Genomic DNA, 24,307 nt, shown 5'->3' on the forward strand with positions numbered 1-24,307 from the left:
TTAATATTATTGTCTTTCATGGCTTGTGTTTCAGCCTGAAGTAAATTATGACATTGTGCGTTGGCTCTCTTGGACTGCCCAAGGCTTTTTACCCCCACTTGCTGCAGCAGTAGGAGGTGTTGCCAGCCAAGAAGTATTGAAAGCTGTGACAGGAAAGTTTTCTCCTTTATGCCAGTGGGTTAGTTCTCTATTTTAATATTTTTTTTGTACTTAAGGTTGAATTATTCACCCATATAATGAATGTCTGTTATGAATTATAACATAGTATTAATTAATATATTATAAAAGCAACCTTAAAGTATTTTTTGATGCATGAGTCAGATGTGATGTGCCACCAAAACTTAATTCTATAATGGAAACTGACAAGATCATTTGTTGAGGCTATTGGCATGTAACCCAGAGTTGCATTCTAGGATGTATTTCCCTCATTTGCGAGAGTGGAGGAATTTTCACTCTTATATTCCTTATATATAAGGAATTTTCTTATCCTTATATTTAGTTTCCACTACTGTTAGTTTAGCAGTCACATGCTTTCAGGACTCCTGAACTGTTCCATGGAGTCTTTTGGCATCATGAATCTTCAGATTCCCTAGTTTCTAGGTATAAACTTCTAAAGGTAGAAAGCATAGGAATGGTAAAAGTTTGAGAACTACATAGGGTAAAAACATCGCAAGATGGAAAAACCCTGGTTTCTATTACCAGAAGGAATAATTGGCAAAGTGTATCAAAGGATACTCTTCAGGCCCTTTTTTTTTTTTTTAATTTTAAACATTTGAATATAACATTGATCTTGTTTATTATGTTTTAAAAAGTTTAAATTTAGCTTTAATAATTAAAATTTGTAAATTTATTATTGATGCTATTAATTAATATTATTTTGCTGCTGGATTATTTGGTTTATTTTAACACAGTGTACAAGTTCAGTTGTAAAAGTCTGGTTTAGATATAACTATTAGCAGCATGGGGAATATAAATTATGTTATTAATATAGATTCTATGTTATAATTAAATAAATAACCATTTATTCATGTTCATGGTCATGTTCACATTTTTTAGCCATATAAGTTACTTAAAATGAAAATGAGAATGAGACTCGGGTTTTTTTCATTAACCTGAACTAATTCTGTTTGATATTATTTTAAATGCTGAAATTGTGGCTTCCTAGACCATTTCCTCTGTAGTATATGTAATAATTACAGATGACATAGTTTCCAAGTTGGAAATTAAATATGGACTAGGTACTTTCCTATCAAAAGTAAACAAATGATTCAAATGTAGCTGAAATTGAATGAGCTTCCAGAAGTTTTTATGTAGTTATAAAAAATAGATTTGGAGGTGAAATTTCCTTTTGTTTGTTAGTAATAGAATATATCATCTGTAAGATGGCTAAATGACATGAATCAAATTATATCCTTTTACAGTTCCTCCAGATTTAACCATTGTTTCAATGAAAGAATGTAAGGAATGTTTATTGCATAAGAAACAATCACATTTTTTAATCCTTTATTTTACATGTTTACATTATTTTACATGTTTATCATTGTTTTCTTTAATGATCATTAAATAACTACAGAAGATAATTACTTTTTCTAGCAATTTAGCTTTCTACATAGTAAGTTATGTTTTTATCTTCTACTTTAAGTTATATATTGAAGCAGCAGATATTGTCGAATCCCTAGGCAAACCTGAACGTGAAGAATTTCTCCCACGGTAATACTGACCTTTTTGTTGCTTTTTTCTTAGTTGTATGTTTATAAGGAGCAACTAGATTAAAAGAGTTTTTGTGCAAACATGCATTTGTTTTAGTTGTCTTTTCTCCTTAGCTCACATCTGCAGTCATTTCTTCTCTACTTAGAGATTGTGTCATAATAATGCAGTATCTCTTTACCACCTTATAAATAATGAATATAAAGTGTTAAATTTATATCATGAGAATGGTTAGGTTTTGAAACATCATTCTGATTTTAGATGAAAACAATTGCTACCTGCAGCTTTTATTTATATCAGTCATTCTTTACCTTTTGGGTCACATATCTCTTTGGGAATCTGATAAAAGCTTATGAATTCATTCTCCCAGAAATACACATAACCCAAAGTTCTGCCTTCAATTTAAGTGGGTTAACAACTTCAAAGCCCAGCCATAGTCTTCTCTACAAACCTTTATTAAAAATCCCTGCCTTAAAAATTTTTTTCCAGATAAACTAAAGTGACTTTCACTTAAGTCATTTGGACTTAGAATATTAAGTCAAATGGAAAAAAGAAACAACTGATTTCTTTATGAAGTTTCTTCTCTTTCAAATAAGATAATTTATCTATTAGTTTGGAAGAAACTTATTAAATTGGTACTAGCAGCAATTAAACTAATCTTAATAATGTTTTTTATGCCATTCTATTTTCTTGGTTTATATTGTTTTTTACAGAGGAGATAGATATGATGCCTTACGAGCCTGCATTGGAGACACTTTGTGTCGGAAGCTACAAAATTTGAATATCTTTTTAGTAAGTAGGAATAATAATGAGAATAAATAGTACAGTCAAACTGCTCTTGTATATCAAGTTAATTTATTAAAGGAAATTTGAGTAAAGTTTCTAACATAGTAGACATTCAGGAAATGTTTAAAACAGGAATTTGTAAACTGTACCTGCAGGCCAAATCCATCCTGCTGCCTGTTTTTATAAATAAAGTTTCACGAGAACACAGCCAAGCCCATTTATTCAAATACTGTCTATGGCTTCTTTCATACTATAATAGTGGAGCTGAGTAGTTGTGAAAAAGACCATATCGCTTACAAAGCTGAAAACATTCACTGTCTGGCCCTTTATAGAAGACGTTTGCCAACCCATCGTCTAGAGAATTAGTACATGTAAAGTTAAAATACGAGTATAGTAGTTTTGAACATTAAATGATTTTCTAGAAATACATTAAAAATTGTGGGTTTGGGGTTTTTTTTTGTTTTTTCTTACCAAATGTAGGAATATGTAGGTGGATATGTCTTTCTTAAATGTCTTAGTGCATTGACACGGAAGCTCTCCCCAATAGCATAAGACGACTTCTCCTGCCACTTATTTTTTTAAATTATTATAATCAGTCCTAAAAGTACTACTGATTTTTATTATTCATTTTTTAAATAATATTTTGGAAATCAGCAGTATTCCTGAGCTTTTACCTGCATGTAGAATCTCTTATTAGTTTTTACTTAAACGTCTTAGAATAGTTATATTCATCAAATGAGTTTAGAAAATTGTCTATAAACAAGTAATCTTTTTAATTGTAATGTTGCACTGTTTCATGCTGTTTGTTTCCATCTTATATAAAAACTGAGTTCAAACTTTGGCTTTTGTGTGGAATATTAAAATGTCTTCTTTTTAAAGGAATTATAAATATTATGCTTTTCCTTCTATGATTTATACATTTTTTTAACCGAGACACTTATAATGATATCATGAACCATTAAATATTTTAAAGTAAAATGATTTTTAAGTTACTTTAAAAGTTCAAATTATTTTTAAAAGTATGTATTGTAACAGCATTTGAAGAAACTTAAGATGAAATTGCTCTTTAGTAAGTAGATATTTTAATTTTATTTAATCTGATACCTTTTATTTTTCTTCTCCATAGGTAGGATGTGGAGCCATAGGCTGTGAAATGTTAAAAAATTTTGCTTTGCTAGGTGTTGGCACAGGCAAAGAGAAGGGAATGGTAAGATATAAATCCTTGAGAGTTAAAAGTTTATATTTCTTTTGCTGCCCAGTTTTGAATCATATTTGACTGCATGGATCTGAAGTATTGGTTTTTGAGGATAGAGCCACTAGGCTAGAAATTGGAAGATTCTGATTCTACCCTGACCATTTTTCAAAATTTATGTGACCTTGTGACAAATAACTTGAGTTCTCTGCTCCTCAGTTTCTTTCTTTAGTATTGTGAAACTGTTATCTGTACTACCTGCCTCATAATGTAATTATGAAGATCAAATGTGAAAGGGCTTTTGAAACAATAAAGCACATTAATACTGTTATTTCTATTAGATACTACTTATTATTATATAAATATTTAAGATGGGAGAAGCTAACATTAAAAAGTTGCAGAGTACTCAAATATTGTTTCAGTTGGTGAGTATCAAAAGAGTGAGTAGTGTAAACTTTGGTATACAGTATAAACTCTTAAGATGATAAATGTCAGTTAACTGGAAAGCCATGTCATATATTTAAATAAAAATGTATTTCATTGATGCTGTTTGCCTTTAAGATGTACACTACAGTGGTGATGTCATAGATTTATCATGGTGACTAATAGTGAGTAATTAAATGACTAAAGTTTATTTAATAGTTCACATTTTATAGTTTATTAAACTTACTGCCACAGTTACAGGCAGATGTCCTACAGTTATATTATTCCTGCTCAGCATTTCCTAAATTGTGTTCCACAAATGACTATTAGTTCTGGTAGTTTTTAAAGTATTTCTTAAAAAAAAATCCTTGGTTACACAAGTTTGGATGTCACCTACTTTACTCCTTGGAACTTCATAATACATATCAGCATATAAAAGTCAGGAAAAGAACTATAGTAAATAAACCTACTTACTTCAGGTAACAAAACAAGGTAAGTTAATGTGGACAGATTTCTAGCCTACTGCAAATGCATAGTCTTGCTGTATAAATTATTCTTTTTTAAAGTGTTTACATAAGTAGCCAAACTAACTAGAAGGAAGGAAAGAGAAACCCCCAGGTTCCAGGAACCAAGAGAGAAATTATTCCTGAGCTAAAAGCTGTGGTGACTCATAAGTGTTTCTGTCTTAAATATATGTCCAATACATTAACTAGAAAGAAAGTCATTTGTAAGAAATCATAACTCAGAGCTGCACCACACTGGTGTATGGGGTCCAAAATTATATCATATAAAAACTTCAAGAAGAGAAATGAATATAACAAGTTTAGGGCCATTGAAACCTCTGATTAAAACAAATGCAAAACCACATCATGGTGGTACTTACACACTGAGAGTACATAGGACTATGCAGAGAAATCAACATCCATTCAAGACAATTTACAATGAAAAATGACAGTCTACTAGGAAAAGGTACCACCTGGAAGAATCAGCCAATGAAAATAGAAGAATTAACTCTCTAAGAACTATAGATAATAGGCGTGCTACAGATAATAGAACAAACTGTAAAGTTAAAAATGACCAAAGACATAGAAAGAGGAATGGAAACATGAGAGAAAAAGGCACTGGAATTTTCACAAAAAGCCAAGGAAGAATTTTTGTATAATCAGTGAACTTAAAATTCCAATATAGCTGAAGTGAGAATTGATGAAAAGAAGATAAATACCCAAAATATAGTATAGAAAGATTCTTTTTTTTTAAATGGAAGAGGATACATTTGCATGGTCCAACGTAAGTGTAGTAGAATTTCCAGAGAGAGTAAAGATAAGGGAGAAGAAGTAATATATTCCAAGGATAATGACAAGTTTCCAGAGTTGAAGAGACAAGTGTGTTCAGATTGAAAAGGTAAACTAATCCCAAACAAATCAAAAGCAAAGATAAAAAGAGAGATTACTTAGTAGACTTCTCATCAGCAATAAATGCACACCTGAAGATAGAGAAGCATATCTTTATAGTGCAAGGGATTATCAACCTAGATTTCTATACCCAGCTAAATTATCTGTTAAGAGGAAAAAAAAAAAAAAAAGATAATTGACTAGTAAAATGATGAAAGATTACTGCTTATTCTCACTGAAAGAACTATGGATTAATACAGGCAATGTGTGAAGCAAGGGTAAGTAGAGGCATTTATCAACATTCTTAGATTTAAATAAGCATTAATTTTTAAAACCTTTAATTAAAATATTGACCAGTTTGGGGGTGGGCTGGTTAAGAATAAGTAAAATGTTCATTGATATGGAAAACAGAAGAGAGAGTTCAGATATCCTCCAGTTGTTCAGGAGGAAGATGGAGATTTTAATTTTAGATCTTAAGTCACATGTACATGTTAAAATTTTGAAGATCACCACATAAAAATAGAGATTTAACTTCCAAATCAGTTCAGTGAGGGGTTGACAGGGGCATTGAGGGAGGATTAGAATCAAGAATACTTGATCAATCCAGTAGAAGAACAAACAAAAAAAAGTGGATAAAAAGTAGGGTTGGGGGAGGTAGAAGAAAAAGCTTTTTAATCAGTAATCACAATAAGTATACATTGATTAAGCTTTTTCTTAAAGGACATTTTCTGTGCTTTTTTCCCCCCCATTTCAAAGAGATACCCTCTAACACGTAATTAAATTCTCAGAGTGTGTTCCAGCTGTTACATGTTGATTTGTATTCCCAAACACATTCACTTTCTTTTAGCTGGCATTTCAGCTCTATATATATACATATATATGTATATATATATATCTGAAATGCCAGCTAAAAGAAAGTGAATGTGTTTGGGAATACAAATCAACATGTAACAGCTGGAACACACTCTGAGAATACTGCTTCTAGTGAAATCTTTTACAAATACTAGCTTAAGTGGCAAATGCATTATGAGTACTTTTTAGATTATCTTGGATCTGTTTACTTTAATCTTTCATCCTTTAGAATGGGGGTCTGCAAACTTTTTCTTAACTATATTGTAGCTGTTCTAGGCTTGTTGATCTTAAGGCTCTGTCACAGCTGCTGAGCTCTGCCATTACAGTATGAAAACAGCCATAAAGTGGCATGACAGTGTTCAGTAAAATTTATTTACAAAAACAGGCAGCCTGCCTGCACTGTAGTTCGTAGACCTCTGCTTTAGCAAGAGCTTTCAAATTGAAACATGCAGGCTTTCTTTCCCAATCAATTGAGACTGAGAATAAATATGTATAGAAAGAAGAGCTAACTCCTCTATGGCTAATCCATTACGGTTCTAAAATGTGATAGTGATGTTAAACCTTTATTTTGTTATGAATAGTTAAAAAAAAGTTTTGAGTAGGAGTTGCAGTTGGTTTCAGCTGTTTTGTTTGACATGTTCGTATGCTAAACATTATCATTAAATATAAGTATAAAAACAGTAGTATTGGTAACCAGTTTTGGAGTATTTGTATTATAACTTTCACCAGCCAAAATAATTTAGAATAACTTGTGGGAGTTGTTTTAGTCATTCAGAGAAAAACAAAGTAGATTTAAATTTATCTCTTATGTAATTTCAGCCATTTTTTTCCTTGGTATTAGGTTACAGTAACAGATCCTGACTTGATAGAAAAATCCAACTTGAATAGACAGTTTCTATTTCGTCCTCATCACATACAGGTGTGTTGTTATACTGTTTCAAATTTGAATCATCTATTATGTTATACAAAAAAGAAGAGAGTTTCCTTTTTATAAATAGAATATGGAGCTTGAACAAGCATAGTATCTTCTTTATTTTATTAGAATCTCTCAAATTATCAAATAATGGGAATGACAATAGAGAAAATATATAATTATTTTTTAATATAAAAATTAGTTTTTGCATTGATTTTGGGTGTTAAAATCTGAGTTGTGAATGATGGGCAGTATTTTTTTCATTTTATAATCAAGATGTATCTATGTAATTTTAGAAACATCTTAGGATATAAAAACAGCTTCCCTAATTTGAAGTTTTTATAGATGACAAATTTGGCACTGTCTTCTTTATTAACCTTTATTACAAAACAGGTAAAGTTTGAGAATTTTTTGCTCTTTTGCTCTTGTTTGATTATTTAACATCCCTTTTTATTATAAAATAATGCTTATTTTCAGTCTTTTTTATGGAGGTCAAAATATTTAAGTCAGTAAAAGAAACAATTTAGTCAGTCAAGCAAATTTACTCTTTAGAAATTTTTTTCACTTTGTTGTCCTACAACTCATTGAGAATCTTAGTAAACTAAGAAATGTCATGAACAGGAAAGTAATTAAAGCATACTTGTATATAGTTATATAGTGGCATAGTTAACCGAATGACCTCACCTATCCAAATACAAAGAACTAAGTAACAGGGTCTCTCATGAACTAAAATTTATGTGATAAGATTCATTCACAGACCTTTGTGCATTTTACTTATAAAAGAACTATTAAAGCCTGTTTGTTTTACACTTCTGACAAAGTTTACAATTTGTATGTATGAATGCTAATAGCACTGAGAAGTAAAAACATGTCCATCTAACAATATGAGAAGAGACAGATACCATTAAAACTAGATGCGGTCGTTCAAGCTGAATGATCTATAGATACTTAGTGTTAGAGCCAGTACTCCCAAATAAACTATGATAGCACCTGAAAGGACACCAGTGATTTAAAAATGATCACTAACTCTAAAAGAAAAGAAAGGGTACTCTTTTTATAAAACTGAAACATATATAATAATTTTTTATTTCCATCCAGAAATGGTAAAATTTTTTAAACATTTTAGTACCAAAATATTGATATTATGTTACCATACCTCTGAGAATTCATATTCTATAGAACTTGGATTTCTAATATTGTACTGAATGTGTTCTCATTTTTTTTTCTAGGCACTTACTTGATTCAAACCTCATTACTAGGGAAAAATGTACTTTTAATTAGACTTTTAACTAATATTTTAAGAATTACAGAGCACTTAGCTGTAAAATAGAAGTTGTTTACATTTTTATTAATGTATGAATTATGGGGCTTCCCTGGTGGCGCAGTGGTTGAGAATCCGCCTGCGATGCAGGGGACACGGGTTCGTGCCTTGGTCTGGGAGGATCCCACGTGCCGCAGAGCGGCTGGGCCCATGGGCCATGGCCGCTGGGCCTGCGCGTCCGGAGCCTGTGCTCCGCAGCAGGAGGGGCCACGGCGGTGAGAGGCCCGCATACCGCAAAAAAAACAAAATGTATGAATTATTAATTCTAATGTGCATTACTAAATGCAGCATGACCACAGTGAATGTAATATCCACAAATTAAAAATGAAAACTGGTCTCATTACATTATTCTTCATATAAAAAATGTTTTAAGTTCAGTCATGGTCTATTTTTCCTGTTTACCATTTATTTCTTCTGTTTTTATATGTTATTTGTTTAGAAACCTAAAAGCTATACTGCTGCTGATGCAACCCTGAAAATAAATCCTCAATTAAAGATAGATGCACACTTGAACAAAGTATGTCCAGCCACCGAGGTGATTTACAATGATGAGTTCTATACTAAGCAGGATATAATTATTACAGCATTAGATAATGTGGAAGCCAGGAGATACGTAGACAGGTATGTTCTTGAAATTCAGGTTCATAGAAATTGTCTTTCTTTTGTTTTCACTTCATTTCTCACACCTATTTATTGAAAAGTTACCGAAGTTTCTGATTATTCTTTATGTTCCTATTATAGTTCTCCTTGAACCCAAGCCTTTTGATGATTTCCCACTAGAGACAGGATAAAATTAAAAATCTTTAAAATGGCCTAAATGTTTTTCATAGAGTATCTGCCATCTGTCCACCACTCCAGCTTAAAATTTACTGTTTCTCCCTGGTTCCCCTTATTCTAGCCACACATTCTTTCTTTCAGTTCTTACAGTGGGGGCATCTAACACTTTTCACCTCAGGGACTTGTACATGATCTCCTTCAACCTCAGGAAATTATGTTTATCTTGTTCTAAAGCTCCTGACCCCAAATCTGCCTACTTACTCTTCACTTCCTTTAGTTTTTTCTCTCATCCTTTCAGTTTCAGCCTAAATGTCTTTATTCAAACAGACTTTCTTTAACCCCTGAATTCTAAATTAGATCCTCCTAAGATAATCTTTCACAGCACTCATTTTTCCTTCATAGCACTTATTTTTTATTGCCATGCACATTTATTTAATATTTGTTTCCTCACTAAATCATTTATTCAGTTATTATTTATTTTCCCATCACTCTGTCCTCAGTGCCCAACACATGGTGTCATTCAGTAAATATTTGTTAAATAAGTAGATGAATAAATGACTATGATGTATACACCTTAACATAATCTTTCTTATATCTTTGTATGACTCTCTAATGTTAGGGTGCTAGAGCAGATTTATTAGCAGGAAAATTTACCAGTTGAGAGTACAGTGGAAAGTTTGTAAACTTTTGCAGAGAAAGGCAAAAAAGAAACTTTAAGAAATTAAATAAAGTATGTTGAATATAGGTATCGTAAGTATTGAGAAAGAAGGTTTGGGATGAAGAAAATGTTGAAAAGATATAGTGAGGTAGAACTTATAGTCAGAAAATGAACCAAAGAAGAAATAGAAAACAAGAAAAGAAAGGGTAACACATTAATTCAGAGTTAACCCAGAGGAAAAAAAGTTGAAGCCCAAAATTTGATAGGAGTTTGTTTTTTCTGTTTTCTTATTGAAGTATAGTTGATTTACAATGTTGTGGCAATCTCTACTGTAGAGCAGTGACTCAGTTTTACACATAGAGACATTCTTTTTTTATATTCTTTTCCATTATGGTTTATCACGGGATATTGAATATAGTTCCCTGTGCTACACATTAGGACCTTGTTGTTTATCCATTCTGTGTAGGAGTTTTAGAACAAGATAAACGTAATGTGTCTTGTTCTAAAACTACCAAAGTTGGGAATGGAAGGTAGAGACAAAAATTGCTAGAGTGAGCAACAAAGTTTGTGGGAGGAAGGGGATGGTAATAATAAATGGGTTGTTTGGTGGTCGTGTATCTGTTTCCTAAAGTGTTATATCCAAGAAGTGATCAACATGTGAAATGGTCAGTAGAAATTGGTAAGTTGTCCTCTGCTTACATTGTTACTGCTCACTTTTATGTTTGTTACCTATTTTCTTTTCACATAGCCGTTGCTTAGCAAATCTACGGCCCCTCTTAGATTCTGGAACAATGGGCACTAAGGGACACACTGAAGTTATTGTACCTCATTTAACTGAATCCTATAATAGTCATGTAAGTGAACCACTTTTTTAAAGTAAATATCTCTTCTTTATATCTCATCATTTTTATATCTCACGGTTTATTTCTCTTCATTAGTCAGCAAATTTGGTTTAGCATTCCTAATCCGTTCTGTTTTTGATCTGCCAATGATGTCTGTGCATATGTGTATAGACATTTTTTTAAATGTAGCTGAACTTATTTTTTTAATCATCAAAATTTTGTTTCCGGTCTTTCTGGAATATTTTTCTTGTGTTTACTGTTTGTTTCTCAGAGCTGCTTGATTAGTTTTTAGCAACCTTTGAACTGGTGACCCACCCAAAATCTTACTGAAGACTCGGTTTCTCCATATGAGGGACCAAGCCATTTATAACAATATATTTTATACAAATGATATAGGTGTGACTTTTTTTTTTTTAACCTCCACGAGTGATTTTGCGATACTACCAACTTTGAAAATCACTGGTCTAAGAAATGTAGGCTTGAGGATTTAAAAAAAAAAAAAAAGGTTGGGCTTCCCTGGTGGTGCAGTGGTTGAGAGTCCCCCTGCCGATGCAGGGGACACGGGTTCTTGCCCCGGTCCGGGAAGATCCCACATGCTGCAGAGCGGCTGGGCCCGTGAGCCATGGCTGCTGAGCCTGCGCGTCCGGAGCCTGTGCTCCGCAATGGGAGAGACCACAACAGTGAGAGGCCCACGTACCGCAAAAAATAAATTAATTAATTAATTTTAAAAAATTTTTTAAAAAGGTCAACCCAAGTTGTAAAATTGAAAGAAGAATATTATTTTACAAACATAAATATCCCTTTATTTAATGGATATGTTTGGTTTAGAAAATTTTTTTAATTTTAATAAAATTTGTTTTCCCCTTTACTCTCATGCAATCAGAAGTTTATATAGTGAAAACACTATAATAGACAAAATTGATAAGTTTGATTTGAAGGAAATTAGGTGGAGAAAATCATGATATGCTGGGATCATACTAGAAGATTTTCAAAGTAGGGGATGTTAAAAATTCCGAAAGTTCCCTTGATTCTCTCTACCACATCTTCCCCTTCTCCTATATGTATATTCTCTAACTTCATACTCAGAAAAACTAGAATTGAATACTCCATCTGGCTTTCCTTTTTGGTTTATAAAATATTCCGTGGTATTTTGTAGATCAACACACTAAAATAAAATCTCTAAGTAAAAAGAGACAGAGTTGTTTTAGATTGGGTAAGCCCATAAGACTAAATGTACCAAATGTACCCTTTAAGAGAATATGAATTTCTTCAATGGTACTTTTTCATATGACACAGCATAGACATTTGTCATTTATGTAATACACAATTTCTGCAAGAAACTATACCAAGCATCAAGAACATATGATTCCTGCTTACAAATATTTTTTCTGCCTGGAGAAAGAAACGGTATGTGGGCACTATATTGGGAATTCTTGAATTATTTTTCAAAATGCAGAATATTTAAAGTGTTAAATGTCACCTTGATACTTGGAGAAAACAAAAAAAGGTAATTATATATGATAATCTGCTATATGAGTACTACATGGTACCAAAGGAGTGCACAGATAATAAGTGACAATAGAATTTGTGTTTGTTGTTACATGGCTATAAACACGTGGGTTAAGTGTCAAAAGAATAATCTTTTCTTCTTAATGTGTAGGAGAAAGAAGATAAAAAAATGTTGGATTTGTTTTATTTTTGAATTTTGTTTTTTAATGGTCTTAAAACACTCAAGTAAATTCATTCCATAAAAAATTGTCATTGCTTCTCTTAACTGTTGTCATATTTTATAAAATAGCGGGATCCCCCAGAAGAAGAAATACCATTTTGTACCCTAAAGTCCTTTCCAGCTGCTATTGAACACACTATACAATGGGCAAGAGATAAGGTAATAAAGATATTTTTTAAGAAATTTTTCTTTGAAGTAGAAAAGATGATATATTCAACTTTTTTTAAAATTTTTTAATTTAATTTATTTTTATATACAGCAGGTTCTTATTAGTCATCAATTTTATACACATCAGTGTATACATGTCAATCCCAATTGCCCAGTTCATCAGATATTTCCAACTTTTAAACATACTTTTATTTGTAACGTGTTTTCCTCTTTTCCCTTATAGTTTGAAAGTTCCTTTTCCTACAAGCCTTCGTTGTTTAACAAATTTTGGCAAACCTATACATCTGCAGAAGAAGTCTTAAAGGTAAAAAACAATATACTTTCTTTTTTAATTGAAGTGTAGTTGATTTCCAATGTTGTGGTAATTTCTGCTGTACAGCAAAATGATTCAGTTATATGTATATACATTCTTTTTCATATTCTTTTCCATTATGATTTATCACAGGATTTTGAATTTAGTTCCTTGTCTTATACAGTAGAACCTTGTCGTTTATCCATTCTGTATATAGTAGTTTGCATCTGCTAACCCCAACACTTTATGTCAGTGTAATCTTATTTTCAGGTTGCCTATAAATAGTTTACCTCCTTAAACAGAGTTTATACATTAATATTGTATATAGTAAGTATATGAGGAATCTCGAAGTTAGCAGGTCACAAATAACCCTTCATTTTTAATTTGGTCAAACTATATGGAGTTGCAAATATTTTACCATGTTTGACTCACAGAACAGCAATTCATATGGTTCAACCTGATAAGGATTTGATAAATGATAAGAGAGCTACAAATAATAAAACAGATTGTTAAGCTCTTTGGAAAAAACTGAAGTAAGTTTTAGTGAAAATTTCAGGAGTAGGAATGGTCTCAGATTTATTAGTCTCATGGTGAAGGCAACTTGAAAGCTGTTTTTTCACTTTCCTTTAATCCTACACTAAAAATGCCAGCTTTTTAGTGTAAAATATTATTCATAGCACTTCGTATAGTAAGTACATACATAGTACTAACTTACCACTAGCAAGACATGAGGATAACTTGGGAGATAAGAAACTTTAGAGTTAACATTTTACATACTATCTTTTCCCATTTCCCCTCCAGAAAAGAAAAGAAAGAGGGAAAGTAGAAAGACGGGGACAGGGAGCATGAGGTGAAAATAATAAAATCATAAGACACATGAGCTGGCACTTCAAACTTTGGCTGACATTTCCTGGGAATATGTGCATGTGTGTTTGTGTGATTAATTGGACATGTATTTGCTTTGTTTTCTTTTTTCCTTTCATTCTAGAAGATACAAACTGGACACAGTTTAGAAGGCTGTTTTCAAGTTATTAAGTTACTTAGCAGAAGACCTAGAAATTGGTCCCACTGTGTAGAATTAGCAAGATTAAAGTTTGAAAAATATTTTAACCATAAGGTAAGTATACATTATAAAACATTAAGAAAAAGTCTAAACTTGGCTCATTTAATTACTATGAAATTAATTTCATTGACCTGAAAATGTGTACTCTTTCTTTCAGGAAGCTTTTCAGAAATTAGTAAGTTAACTGAGAACAAGTGACGGGCACACAACTAATTTCTCCCTGAATGTTACTGATTAAAGAATGCATTTAAACTCCACCCATTGGCTTGTCAGTTATACATTTAACTAATCCTTGTCTTTCTGTGTACAAAATGGGTTTTAATAAAATAGGGTTTCCTTCTAGAGAAGAAGGAATACATTTAATCAGTAATCATAAAGAAGTTTGTTGTTCAGAGTAAAGCAAGAGACTGAGAGAATAGAGATTCCATCAGAAATTTTGTTGGAATTTTGCCTTCCCCATATATATCTAATAATCACATTTTGTCTGTTTCCTCATTGTAAAATGGGAGTAATAAATTGGTGCCTGACTCATAGCATAGTGGTGAGGATCAAGTGAGTTAATACATGCAAAGTCTTTAGCATAGAACCTGGTCCATCCCATAAATATTTAGTGAAATATTAGCTGTTATTCTTACTCCAGTTACATACAGAAGCTTGAATGTGTCCTGCACTCTGTTTAGTCTCTCCCTCTCTTTAGGCTCTTACCTATTGGAATATAAAATAAGCTCATCTTTTAAAGTCTTTAAATTATACTTATTCCTGTTTTTCACTCTGCTTCTTGGAAAAGTGGTCTATACTAACTGTTGCCATATCTTCATCCAGTAAATGTGTCTTCTTTCCCCACGACTATTGAAATTACTCTTACCATGACTATCAATGACCTCATGTTTCAAAATCTACAGAACTCTTTTTTCTCCTTCTATGGGTTTTTTAACTTTTTTTTAATCATGGAAAAATTCAACCACAGAAATAATAGAGAAAATAGCATATAATTAATCTCCATGTATTCCTCATATATTTGTCACCCAGGTTTAACAATTAACAGCTCATAGAAAATCTTATTTCATCTATAATCCCACCTAATATACCCTCCCCCAGATGGTTTTGAAGCAAATCTCAAGCAGCATATCATTTCAAAATATAAAATACTATGTATTTTTACTGTTTTTTATTTGCTTGTTTTAAGGACTAGCTCTTTGAAAGGAGCAGAATGATATGTAAAATATGCCACCGTTTGTGAAAAGGGATAAAATAATCTATATTCATGTTTGCCATAGATGCAAAAAAAAGAAAAAAGACTATATAAGTGTTGATAAAAAATAGCAATAGAGGTTATTCCAAGTTGGGGTGGGGGGCAGTGACAGGAGAATGGGCAGATTGAGTACACGGTGACTGGAAGACTTCACTATATATCTTTTTATTTATGTTGTTTTTTGAGGTTTTTTTACTTCAGTTAATATTAAGTAGTGATTTTTTTTTAATTCAATTTTTTCTTTAGGCTCTTCAGCTTCTTCACTGTTTCCCTCTGGACACACGATTAAAAGATGGCAGTAAGTATATATCAGTGTTGAGAAGAAAGTTTAATGCAATTTATTACTGACTGCTGACACTGAAAATAATATTTTGTATTTTGTTAGGTTTGTTTTGGCAGTCACCAAAAAGGCCCCCCTCTCCATTAAAATTTGATCTAAATGAACCTTTGTAAGTATATATATCCAGTTTTATATACATCCTTCATTGTAAACTTCTTAACTGTATAGGTTTACATTGGAGGGTGAAAACTGCAGGCTCTTTAATGTTAAATTATTGCATCCCTGTTAATCTAAGAGTTAGCATAGCATTTTGGCCAACAAAGCCAGCCACAATACTTCTCCCCACACATAGGTGAATCTACTTATTTACATGGTAAATAATCTTATTATTTTTGTCTTCTCTAAAGTACAACCAAAGTATCATCTCTTTGACATTATTCATTAAAAAAGTAAAATGAAGACAGATGTTTTCCTATTTAATGAAGTCAGTATATAAGAAACTTTAGTTACATGGGGGAAAATGATCACTACTAAATAACTCCCTAAATAATCTCAGGTTAATTTTCAAAGGAGTTCATCTTTGAGTAAATGCCTGTATATCCTATCTATCTTAGATATGCATTTTATACACAAACACACTTATATGTATATATTTTAATTAAACACTTAGCTTGTTAACCTTCCTTTCAACAAATAATTCTGTGCTTAGTTTTTTCCTCTGGTGCTTATTCTAGTCACCTTATCCTGATTGCTGCTTCTTTTTTTTTTTTAATAAATTCATTTATTTATTTATCTTTGGCTGCTTTGGGGCTTCGTTGCTGCGCTTGGGCTTTCTCTAGTTGTGGCGAGCGGGGGGCTACTCTTCGTTGCGGTGCGCAGGCTTCTCATTGCAGGGGCTCTTCTTGTTGCAGAACATGGGCTCTAGGCGCACGGGCTTCAGTAGTTGTGGCTCTAGAGCGCAGGCTCAGTAGCTGTGGCACCCGGGCTTAGTTTCTCCACGGCATGTGGTATCTTCCCGAACCAGGGCTTGAACCCATGTCCCCTGCACTGGCAGGTGGATTCTTAACCACTGCGCCACCAGGGAAGCCCTGATTGCTTCTTCTGTAAAACTTACCTTTTTTGTTTTTAAACAAACTCATTTGCTTAGTTTGAACTTATTGTACACTCTTTAAAACCAAGTTTGTAATATTTTCTTATGAATTAAAATGAATTTTCTTCCAATAATTTTTCTACTTCTGGCCACTTCTCTCCCCAAAGTAGTCTTGATCACTACCTGAATATTAGTGCTTATGAGGATAAACATGTGATGTTTTCTCTTTTATAACTTCTACAATGCCTTGGTCTAGACCAGAATTTCATTGCCTAACTTTAAAAAAAATAATCCTGTAACAAAAATTCTGTAATTACTTATCTTCAACATTTTAAAGGCTATAGTTTCTGGTAAACATCTTTGAAACTGTGCATTCACACTTTATTTTTTAATTTCAAAAGGCACTTCAGTTTCCTTCTGAATGCTGCAAAATTATATGCTACAGTCTATTGCATTCCATTTACAGAAGAGGTAAGATATTCTTCAAGCCCTAACAAGTGATAGAAAAGGTTAGAATTAGATGACTTAGCTAATTGCATCATCAAAATGTGTTTTATGTTACAAGAATCATTCTTCGATATAAACTTCATTTTGTTCTAGTGTTGCCCATTCTAATAAAGCAGAAGCTAAAATCTCATTGCAGCATCACTAAGTGGAAGAAAGTCACTTTTTTTTCTGAACTTAAGTAGCGAAACAAATATTTGTAAAAGCAGTCTTACTTTATTTTTAAAACATTTATAACCTACTAACTTTAATTATTGTAATTACTCTGAAAACCCAAAGTGACCTATTTCATAACAATTTTAAAATATTTCTTAGTGACTCTGTTATCATTTGTTTGGCTTATTTTTGTGAAATTAACATATGCTTTTCAGGAGATTTGAAAATGCTAGCCTACATTGACATTTCTTTACTTTTATCATTTATACCTTTTCTCTTAGACATCGTCTTCATTGACTCATATGTAAAGGGATCTAATACAGTTTTATTTGAAAGGCAGGTCTGCATTAGTGAATTTTCCTTCTCAAATGCATAATAGAGCTAAATAAATTAATATACTTTTAGGTACTAGGCTAAATGGGAAATATGAGCCAGATCCATAACTAGAATTGGCTATTTTGGATCTAGATAAAAATGCCTGTTGTACATTAATCCCTTTTGGAATTAACACGCAGTAAAATATACCATAAATGTCTGGTAAAAATAGTAGCATTCAGTTGGGTATTCTTTTTGTGAAAAGAGTGATAATTTTGTGATGAGTTGTAGGTGACCTCAAAAGCACTGTGTCTCAGTTTTTCCTAAGTAGATTCTTAATAATAAACATGTATATAGCCTTAAATTCATCTAAGTTTATCCTGAACCATTTAAATATTTTCCTGCTTCCAAAGGTATGAATTCCATTTACTGTGAGTCAATGTATATTGAGTATAACTTTCTGCAGGGAACTTTGTAAAACAATGAAGAGATAGTTCCTGATCTCAAGGCACTCTGTCTGATAAAACCAGTCCTAAAACTACCTTTTTAAAAATTTGTGGATGGACTTCCCTGGCAGTCCAGTGGTTAAGACTCCATGCTCTCAGTGCAGGGGGCACGGGTTTGATCCCTGGTCGGGGAAGATCCCACCTGCTGCATGGCACGGCCAAAAAAAAAAAAAAAAAAAATTTGTGGAAAGAACTAAGATTTAAGGTTTGTTGACTAACAAGTACTTTTTTACACACACCACCCCCACTTCCCAGCCTTTGTGGATGGTATTTCTATAGAAATAAAAGTAAATGTCACAAACAGATGTGGTCTAAACAGTTATATCATAAATTATTCAAATATTTAGTATGATAAAGGACCTTTTTTAGGTTGTTTTTTAGGTTTAGAATTCAGAATTTTAAGAATATGTTGATAAAATTACTGTTTTAAAAACCAGGACTTATCAGCAGATACCCTGTTGAATATTCTTTCCGAAGTAAAGATTCAGGAATTCAGACCTTCCAACAAGGTATGTGTACAAGTTCATTAATTTAGCAAATAGTTATTGAACTTCTACTTGTGTCAAGTCTCTTTCTAAACCTGGAGAAGCCCGTAGGAACAAAACAAAATTCTTGTTCTTGTGCGAGTTGGGCCAGAGGCAGACTATTAAAAAAAAGTGCCAATAATTATGTAATATTGCATTATGGGCATAAGTGCTAATAAGAAAAAATAAAACAGGGAAAACAAAGGGTAATGGAGCTGGTGTCATCTTATACAAGATAAAAGGGGAAAGCTTCTCTGATATGGTAACATTTGAGCAGAAGCCTGAAGGAAGTGAGGGAGTGAGCCATACTGTTATCTGGTGAAAGAGCAGTACAGACGGCAGGAACAAGTTCAGAGAAAGGCCTTGAAAGACTTTGAAGGCTAGAATTTTTCTGGAGGAGAATATGCAAGAGAAGAGTGGTAGATAGCGAGATTGGAGAGGTAGTGAGGGTTATAAGTACTTCATGTTTTATTATGGGATAAGAAGCCAGTGGAGGATTTTAAGCAGAGGACACAGCCTGACATATTTAAAAGGATGACCCTGGCGATTGTGTTAAGAATGATTAGGACATGAGAGGGGAAGCAGAAATAGCTATTAGGAGATTATAGTCAAGATGTGATGGTGGTTTGAATGAACCATCAAACAGGGGTAGTGGGTAACAGGGAAGATGTGGTAAGAGGTTGGATTCTGTGCACATTTTGCAGTAGCCCTGACAGGATTTGTAAGGAATTGGTTTGAGTGTGCAAGAAAAAAAGATTATTTTCTTAGTTGAAAAAAAGAAGCAAGCTTAATCGCTCCGAGTGACAGAGAGAAGATAGAGGAAGTTTGAGCAGAGAAAAAAAAGATGTGAAATAATTGCCTAGGGGAGTGGGAAAAGTGGGGAATTAGAAGATGTTGTAGAATTTTGAGATAATATTTAAGATCCACTTAATGTTAATTCCACTTAATGTATTCCACTACATGTGGCTGGAGAAAAGGCATTTAGCAGCTTGGGTGCTACTGTAGAATAGCTGGTAAATTGGATTGTAACAAGGGTTGGGATTTTGTCGGCAAATATGTTGGAAGGAGAAAGACAGGGAGTATTAATAAAGATGGAACATGAAATTTAGGCAGGGTAAATAAAAAAGTTTGAAAATACTAAATATTTTTCTTTTTCACATGTTCATTATGTGCCTTTTCATATGCACTCTAAAAAGAAATAAACCACAGAACAATCTTCTGTTCCGTTTACCTTTAGCTATACTGGAAAATGTGGAGTAATGAGTGCCTCTCTGCAGAATTCAAGTAGGAAGTGGTGTGTGCCGTCTTCCACTCTGTATTTTTATTTTAGGGACAAGGAAAACTTGTAGGCAGTTCATTTTGTGCAAGTAAATAGGTTTTCTGAATGAAATGTTCATGACTTGTAGTTTATCAAGAACGAAAGTACAGAAAGGAAAAACAAAATTCCTATATAAAGAAGCTTCCTAGCCCATGTTTCCAATGGGCAAAGCTGCTAGACAGAAGCCAAGGAAATATGCATCAATAACTTTACAGGTCTCTACTGCTCTTCAGTATGTTTTCTAGCTTGAATTGCTTCTTTCTGTGTCGAAGTTTTGGTGGCATAAATTACCCTGAGCAATTTTAACATGACTTATGAGCTTTTTCACCACTCCTTGAAGCAGCTCCCACTGAAGCTTCAGCGTCTGGCACTCCTAGTTAAAAGATGCCATAGCCAAAAAAAATCAACTACACATTCTGGCAAATAAAAATTACTGCTTCTCTGACTCCTTAATATTTCTCAAATATTTATAATCATATTTAATATGTAAAAATGTGAATTGGATGTTTTTTTAATAAGAAATAGTATTTTAATGATGATGTGTAGCTAGTTTCTTGGTTTGAGAATATTAACTTCACTGCCCTTGTTAAAGATAAATCACTTATATGTGCTGCCCTAAGCATGCAGCTATATGAAGGAAGACATATTCTTTGGGATAGAACTTCTTTTCAGTAGTCAATAAATATTTAAAAGATGCCCATATTATATATTTTGTGGATTTCGTCAGTTTCTTTGGAGACAGAAAATAGCTCTGCACTAGTTAGAGGTATGTCATTTGGTTTGAAGTTGATTTGTCAGAATCACAAACTGTTGATTAACATTAACTTTATTTTAGTGTGGAATTTTAAGAGAGAGTTGTATGAACTTAGATCTTATAAACTATTCAGTAAGTATTTTTAACACCCACTATGAGCAAGTTTATTTTAGATATATTGAGGTTATTTCAGTGAACAAGATAAAGATCCCTGTTCTCATAGAGTTTACATGTCAGTGTGAGGCAGTAGATAATAAATATGTAAATAACATAATATTACTTAACAATAGAAGGTGTAAAATACATTGGACCATAATGATTAATAATCTAATTAAACCAATAGAATGTTTTCTTTTTGTGACTTATTTGATAAAAACAGATTTGTTAGTCAAACTTAGGTGTAGGATGTGATATCATTAATGAATATACATACATATATTTAAAGGTTGTTCAAACAGATGAAACTGCAAGGAAACCAGACCATGTTCCTGTTAGCAGTGAAGATGAGAGGAATGCTGTTTTCCAACTGGAAAAGGCTATTTCATCTAGTGAAGCTACCACAAGTAAGGGGAAATCTTTATAAAAATGTTTTGAACTAAAGGGATTTTTATTTTCACTTAACTGTACACTCAGAAGGTTGTGGGATTAAATCATAACAATAATAATGATATTACTTGATTCCATGATCATATGAAAGTCACTGTTCATTTTTAACTGTGACTAAATTCATAACTTTCTCCACCATTTCCCTACCGTAGAAGGCTGAAATGTAATTCTGCTTTGTTTTTGCTGTTCTGATTGTTTTAGTTCTTGAGATTCTATTGTGTGATTCCTTTTTAACTTATGGCTAGCATAATGAAGAAAACATGGAGTCCTTTGGAGACTAACCCTGAGATCCAGTGAAATCACTTTAGGAAAAAAAATCATAGACAGATTTCTTCTTGGCTTGTTAGTCTCCATAATTACACACAGGGAATATAAACCTGACTTATGTACACCTTTGCTAAATGGTCTTAAATATAGGGAAACTGAACTTTTAATTCCTTAAAAACAGATCTGTATTAGCTCATGTTTTTAGACCTGCTCAGCACCTTTCTACTACATAAATTAGCAGTTTCCAAACTTTGGGGATTTTACACAAAGACCAGTAAAATTCAGGAGATTAGCCAGCTATATATTTTGCAAGTAAAAGGTTTATATCCTAAGTTAATAATTATAATTCTAGAAAAAACATATTACCATTTCTTACTTTCTCGTTTCATCACAGATTAAACTACACCTGTCTACAGAATGATCTGAGGAACCACTAATCTAGAAATCTTTCATAAAGACACTTATTTTTATTTGACCAATATATACCCTATTCTTAGTTATCAGAGGTAAAATGTTTCAGAGTAGTATTTATGAAATCAATTTTTGAACAGTACCCAGTGTTGACTTTTTTATTGTAAGCCACTTAATAGCAGATGTACATGGCTTTCTTATTTTTATGTTTTTTTAGAAAGGTTTTTTTTTTTAAATATTAAAACTTCTAATTTAGTGGTTTTAAAGCCATCATTTTCGTATCCTTCAGTAACTTCAGTTCCCTGGATGTTGTTGTTGTCGTTGTATTTTTCAGTCATTTGCAAACGTAAACAAAAAGGAATCTTTAACAGTAGTGAACCCACACTGCCTTGCTTTTTACCTAGTAAAGCCTTTATCACTTACTAGGAAACTTTGTTTTTCTGGTTGTTGTCATCAGGTGACCTTCAGATGGCAGTGCTTTCATTTGAAAAAGATGATGATCGTAATGGACACATAGATTTCATCACAGCTGCATCAAATCTTCGTGCCAAAATGTATAGCATTGAACCAGCTGACCGTTTGAAAACAAAACGCATAGCAGGTAGAATTATACCTGCTATAGCAACATCCACTGCTGCAGTTACTGGCTTGGTGAGATTATGATTCTTTGAAAATGCTTGTTATTCATTGCTTCTTTTCTGTCTTCCCTATTACACCACCCCAAACATTCACTCAGAGATCTTAGAGAAGGAGGGATACATATTGATCTTATAATTTAAAATTGTAAGATATTTCTGAAAATACAGTAATCTGTATTTTGAACTTTTACAGATAATACAGACATTTTAATGTAAAAAAATAAGCTCTGTCAAGATAGAGTATAACTTTTCTTACAGGCAATAATCCTCTTCATCATCTTTGTATCCTCTATACAATCCAAATGCTCTATTTTTCTTGAATAAAATGAACTACCCTAATCTTTGCTCTTTGATTATATTGGATTTTAGTTCTTTGTCTTAAAATAAATGTAATTTCTGTTAGTGATTTGGATTTCTTTAAATTTAGTCTTTCCTTAATGATTTAAAATCTTTAGGATGGCCCTAGTTATTATACCTTACTGTAGTGTTATTCTTAGAAGCTATGTAATTATTGTTCCTATTATTAAATGATTTTAGACTGCTGTATTGCTTGACTTCTGATATCTGCTTTCAAAGTAGGAAGATTACATGGTCAAATTAGTTAGAGGCTTATAAGAAATTTATATTACTCCAGTCCAATAGCTGCTTTTATTCTCTACACAGAAATGCTTGAGAAGAATTCAGGAAAATTATATAGATGCAATTAAAGTCATGAATAGTTTTAGGCTATTTATATAATCAGATCACCTTCTTTTATCTAGGTTGCACTGGAGATGATCAAAGTAGCTGGTGACTATCCATTTGAAGCTTACAAAAATTGTTTCTTTAACTTAGCCATTCCAATTATAGTGTTTACAGAGGCATCTGAAGTAAGAAAAACTGAAATCAGGTATGCATGAAGGTGTGTTTCTCTTGCATAATGAGAATGAAATAATTTTTTTACCTTTTAAAAGGGATAAATAATAGCTTTATCTCTCCTTTTCTCCTATATATATAAACTCTTACATCACTTCATGATGAGGTCAAAACTCCATCTTCATGTAGCATTTCTTTTTTTTTCTTTTTTTATTGTATAATTGACATACAGCATTAAATTAGTTTCAAGTGTACAACACAATGATTCAACACTGGTATATGCTGTGAAATGATTACAATAAGCCCAGTCACCATCCATTATCATACATAGTTATAGAATTTTTTTTTCTGATGATAAGAACATTTAAGATTTACTCACTCAGCAACTTTCAAATATGCAGTAGAGTATTATTAACTATAGTCACCATGCTTCACATTATATATCCATGATTTACTCATCTTACAACCAGAAGTTTGTACCTTTTGACTCCCTTTATCCATTTGCCCACCCTCACCACCTGTTTCTGGCACTATCAGTGTTCTCTATATCTGTGAGCTTGGGATGTTTTTGGGTTTTGTCTGGTTGGTTGGTTGAGTTTTTTGTGGGATTTGTTTGTTTTAGATTCCACATATACATGAGATGATAAGATATCTGTCTTTCTCTGTCTGACTTATTTCACTTAGCATAACGTCTTCAAGGTCCATCCATGTTGTCAC

The 24,307-nt window shown here is 32.6% G+C and overlaps 1 protein-coding gene across 2 annotated transcripts in view; it reads left to right on the top strand.

Moving 5' to 3' along the window:
- The window catches only part of UBA6 (ubiquitin like modifier activating enzyme 6), a 79,806-nt gene that overhangs the window by 49,340 nt on the left and 6,159 nt on the right, over nucleotides 1-24,307 (top strand). The window contains exons 14-30 of one of the 2 annotated variants that reach the window (XM_024747676.1): nucleotides 35-178; nucleotides 1,643-1,710; nucleotides 2,421-2,499; nucleotides 3,620-3,700; nucleotides 7,193-7,270; nucleotides 9,025-9,206; nucleotides 10,769-10,874; nucleotides 12,661-12,750; nucleotides 12,983-13,063; nucleotides 14,040-14,168; nucleotides 15,613-15,664; nucleotides 15,752-15,815; nucleotides 17,138-17,207; nucleotides 18,655-18,726; nucleotides 21,259-21,376; nucleotides 22,555-22,748; nucleotides 23,497-23,624. In XM_024747676.1, coding sequence (XP_024603444.1) covers nucleotides 35-178; nucleotides 1,643-1,710; nucleotides 2,421-2,499; nucleotides 3,620-3,700; nucleotides 7,193-7,270; nucleotides 9,025-9,206; nucleotides 10,769-10,874; nucleotides 12,661-12,750; nucleotides 12,983-13,063; nucleotides 14,040-14,168; nucleotides 15,613-15,664; nucleotides 15,752-15,815; nucleotides 17,138-17,207; nucleotides 18,655-18,726; nucleotides 21,259-21,376; nucleotides 22,555-22,748; nucleotides 23,497-23,624 — 1,736 coding nt within the window. The remainder of the gene's footprint in view (nucleotides 1-34; nucleotides 179-1,642; nucleotides 1,711-2,420; nucleotides 2,500-3,619; nucleotides 3,701-7,192; nucleotides 7,271-9,024; nucleotides 9,207-10,768; nucleotides 10,875-12,660; nucleotides 12,751-12,982; nucleotides 13,064-14,039; nucleotides 14,169-15,612; nucleotides 15,665-15,751; nucleotides 15,816-17,137; nucleotides 17,208-18,654; nucleotides 18,727-21,258; nucleotides 21,377-22,554; nucleotides 22,749-23,496; nucleotides 23,625-24,307) is intronic. The other variant, XM_024747677.1, reaches the window with a different exon arrangement.

Source organism: Neophocaena asiaeorientalis, unplaced genomic scaffold (assembly GCF_003031525.2).
Source record: "Neophocaena asiaeorientalis asiaeorientalis breed wild unplaced genomic scaffold, Neophocaena_asiaeorientalis_V1.1 scaffold429, whole genome shotgun sequence".
Classification (NCBI taxonomy): Eukaryota; Metazoa; Chordata; class Mammalia; order Artiodactyla; family Phocoenidae; genus Neophocaena; species Neophocaena asiaeorientalis.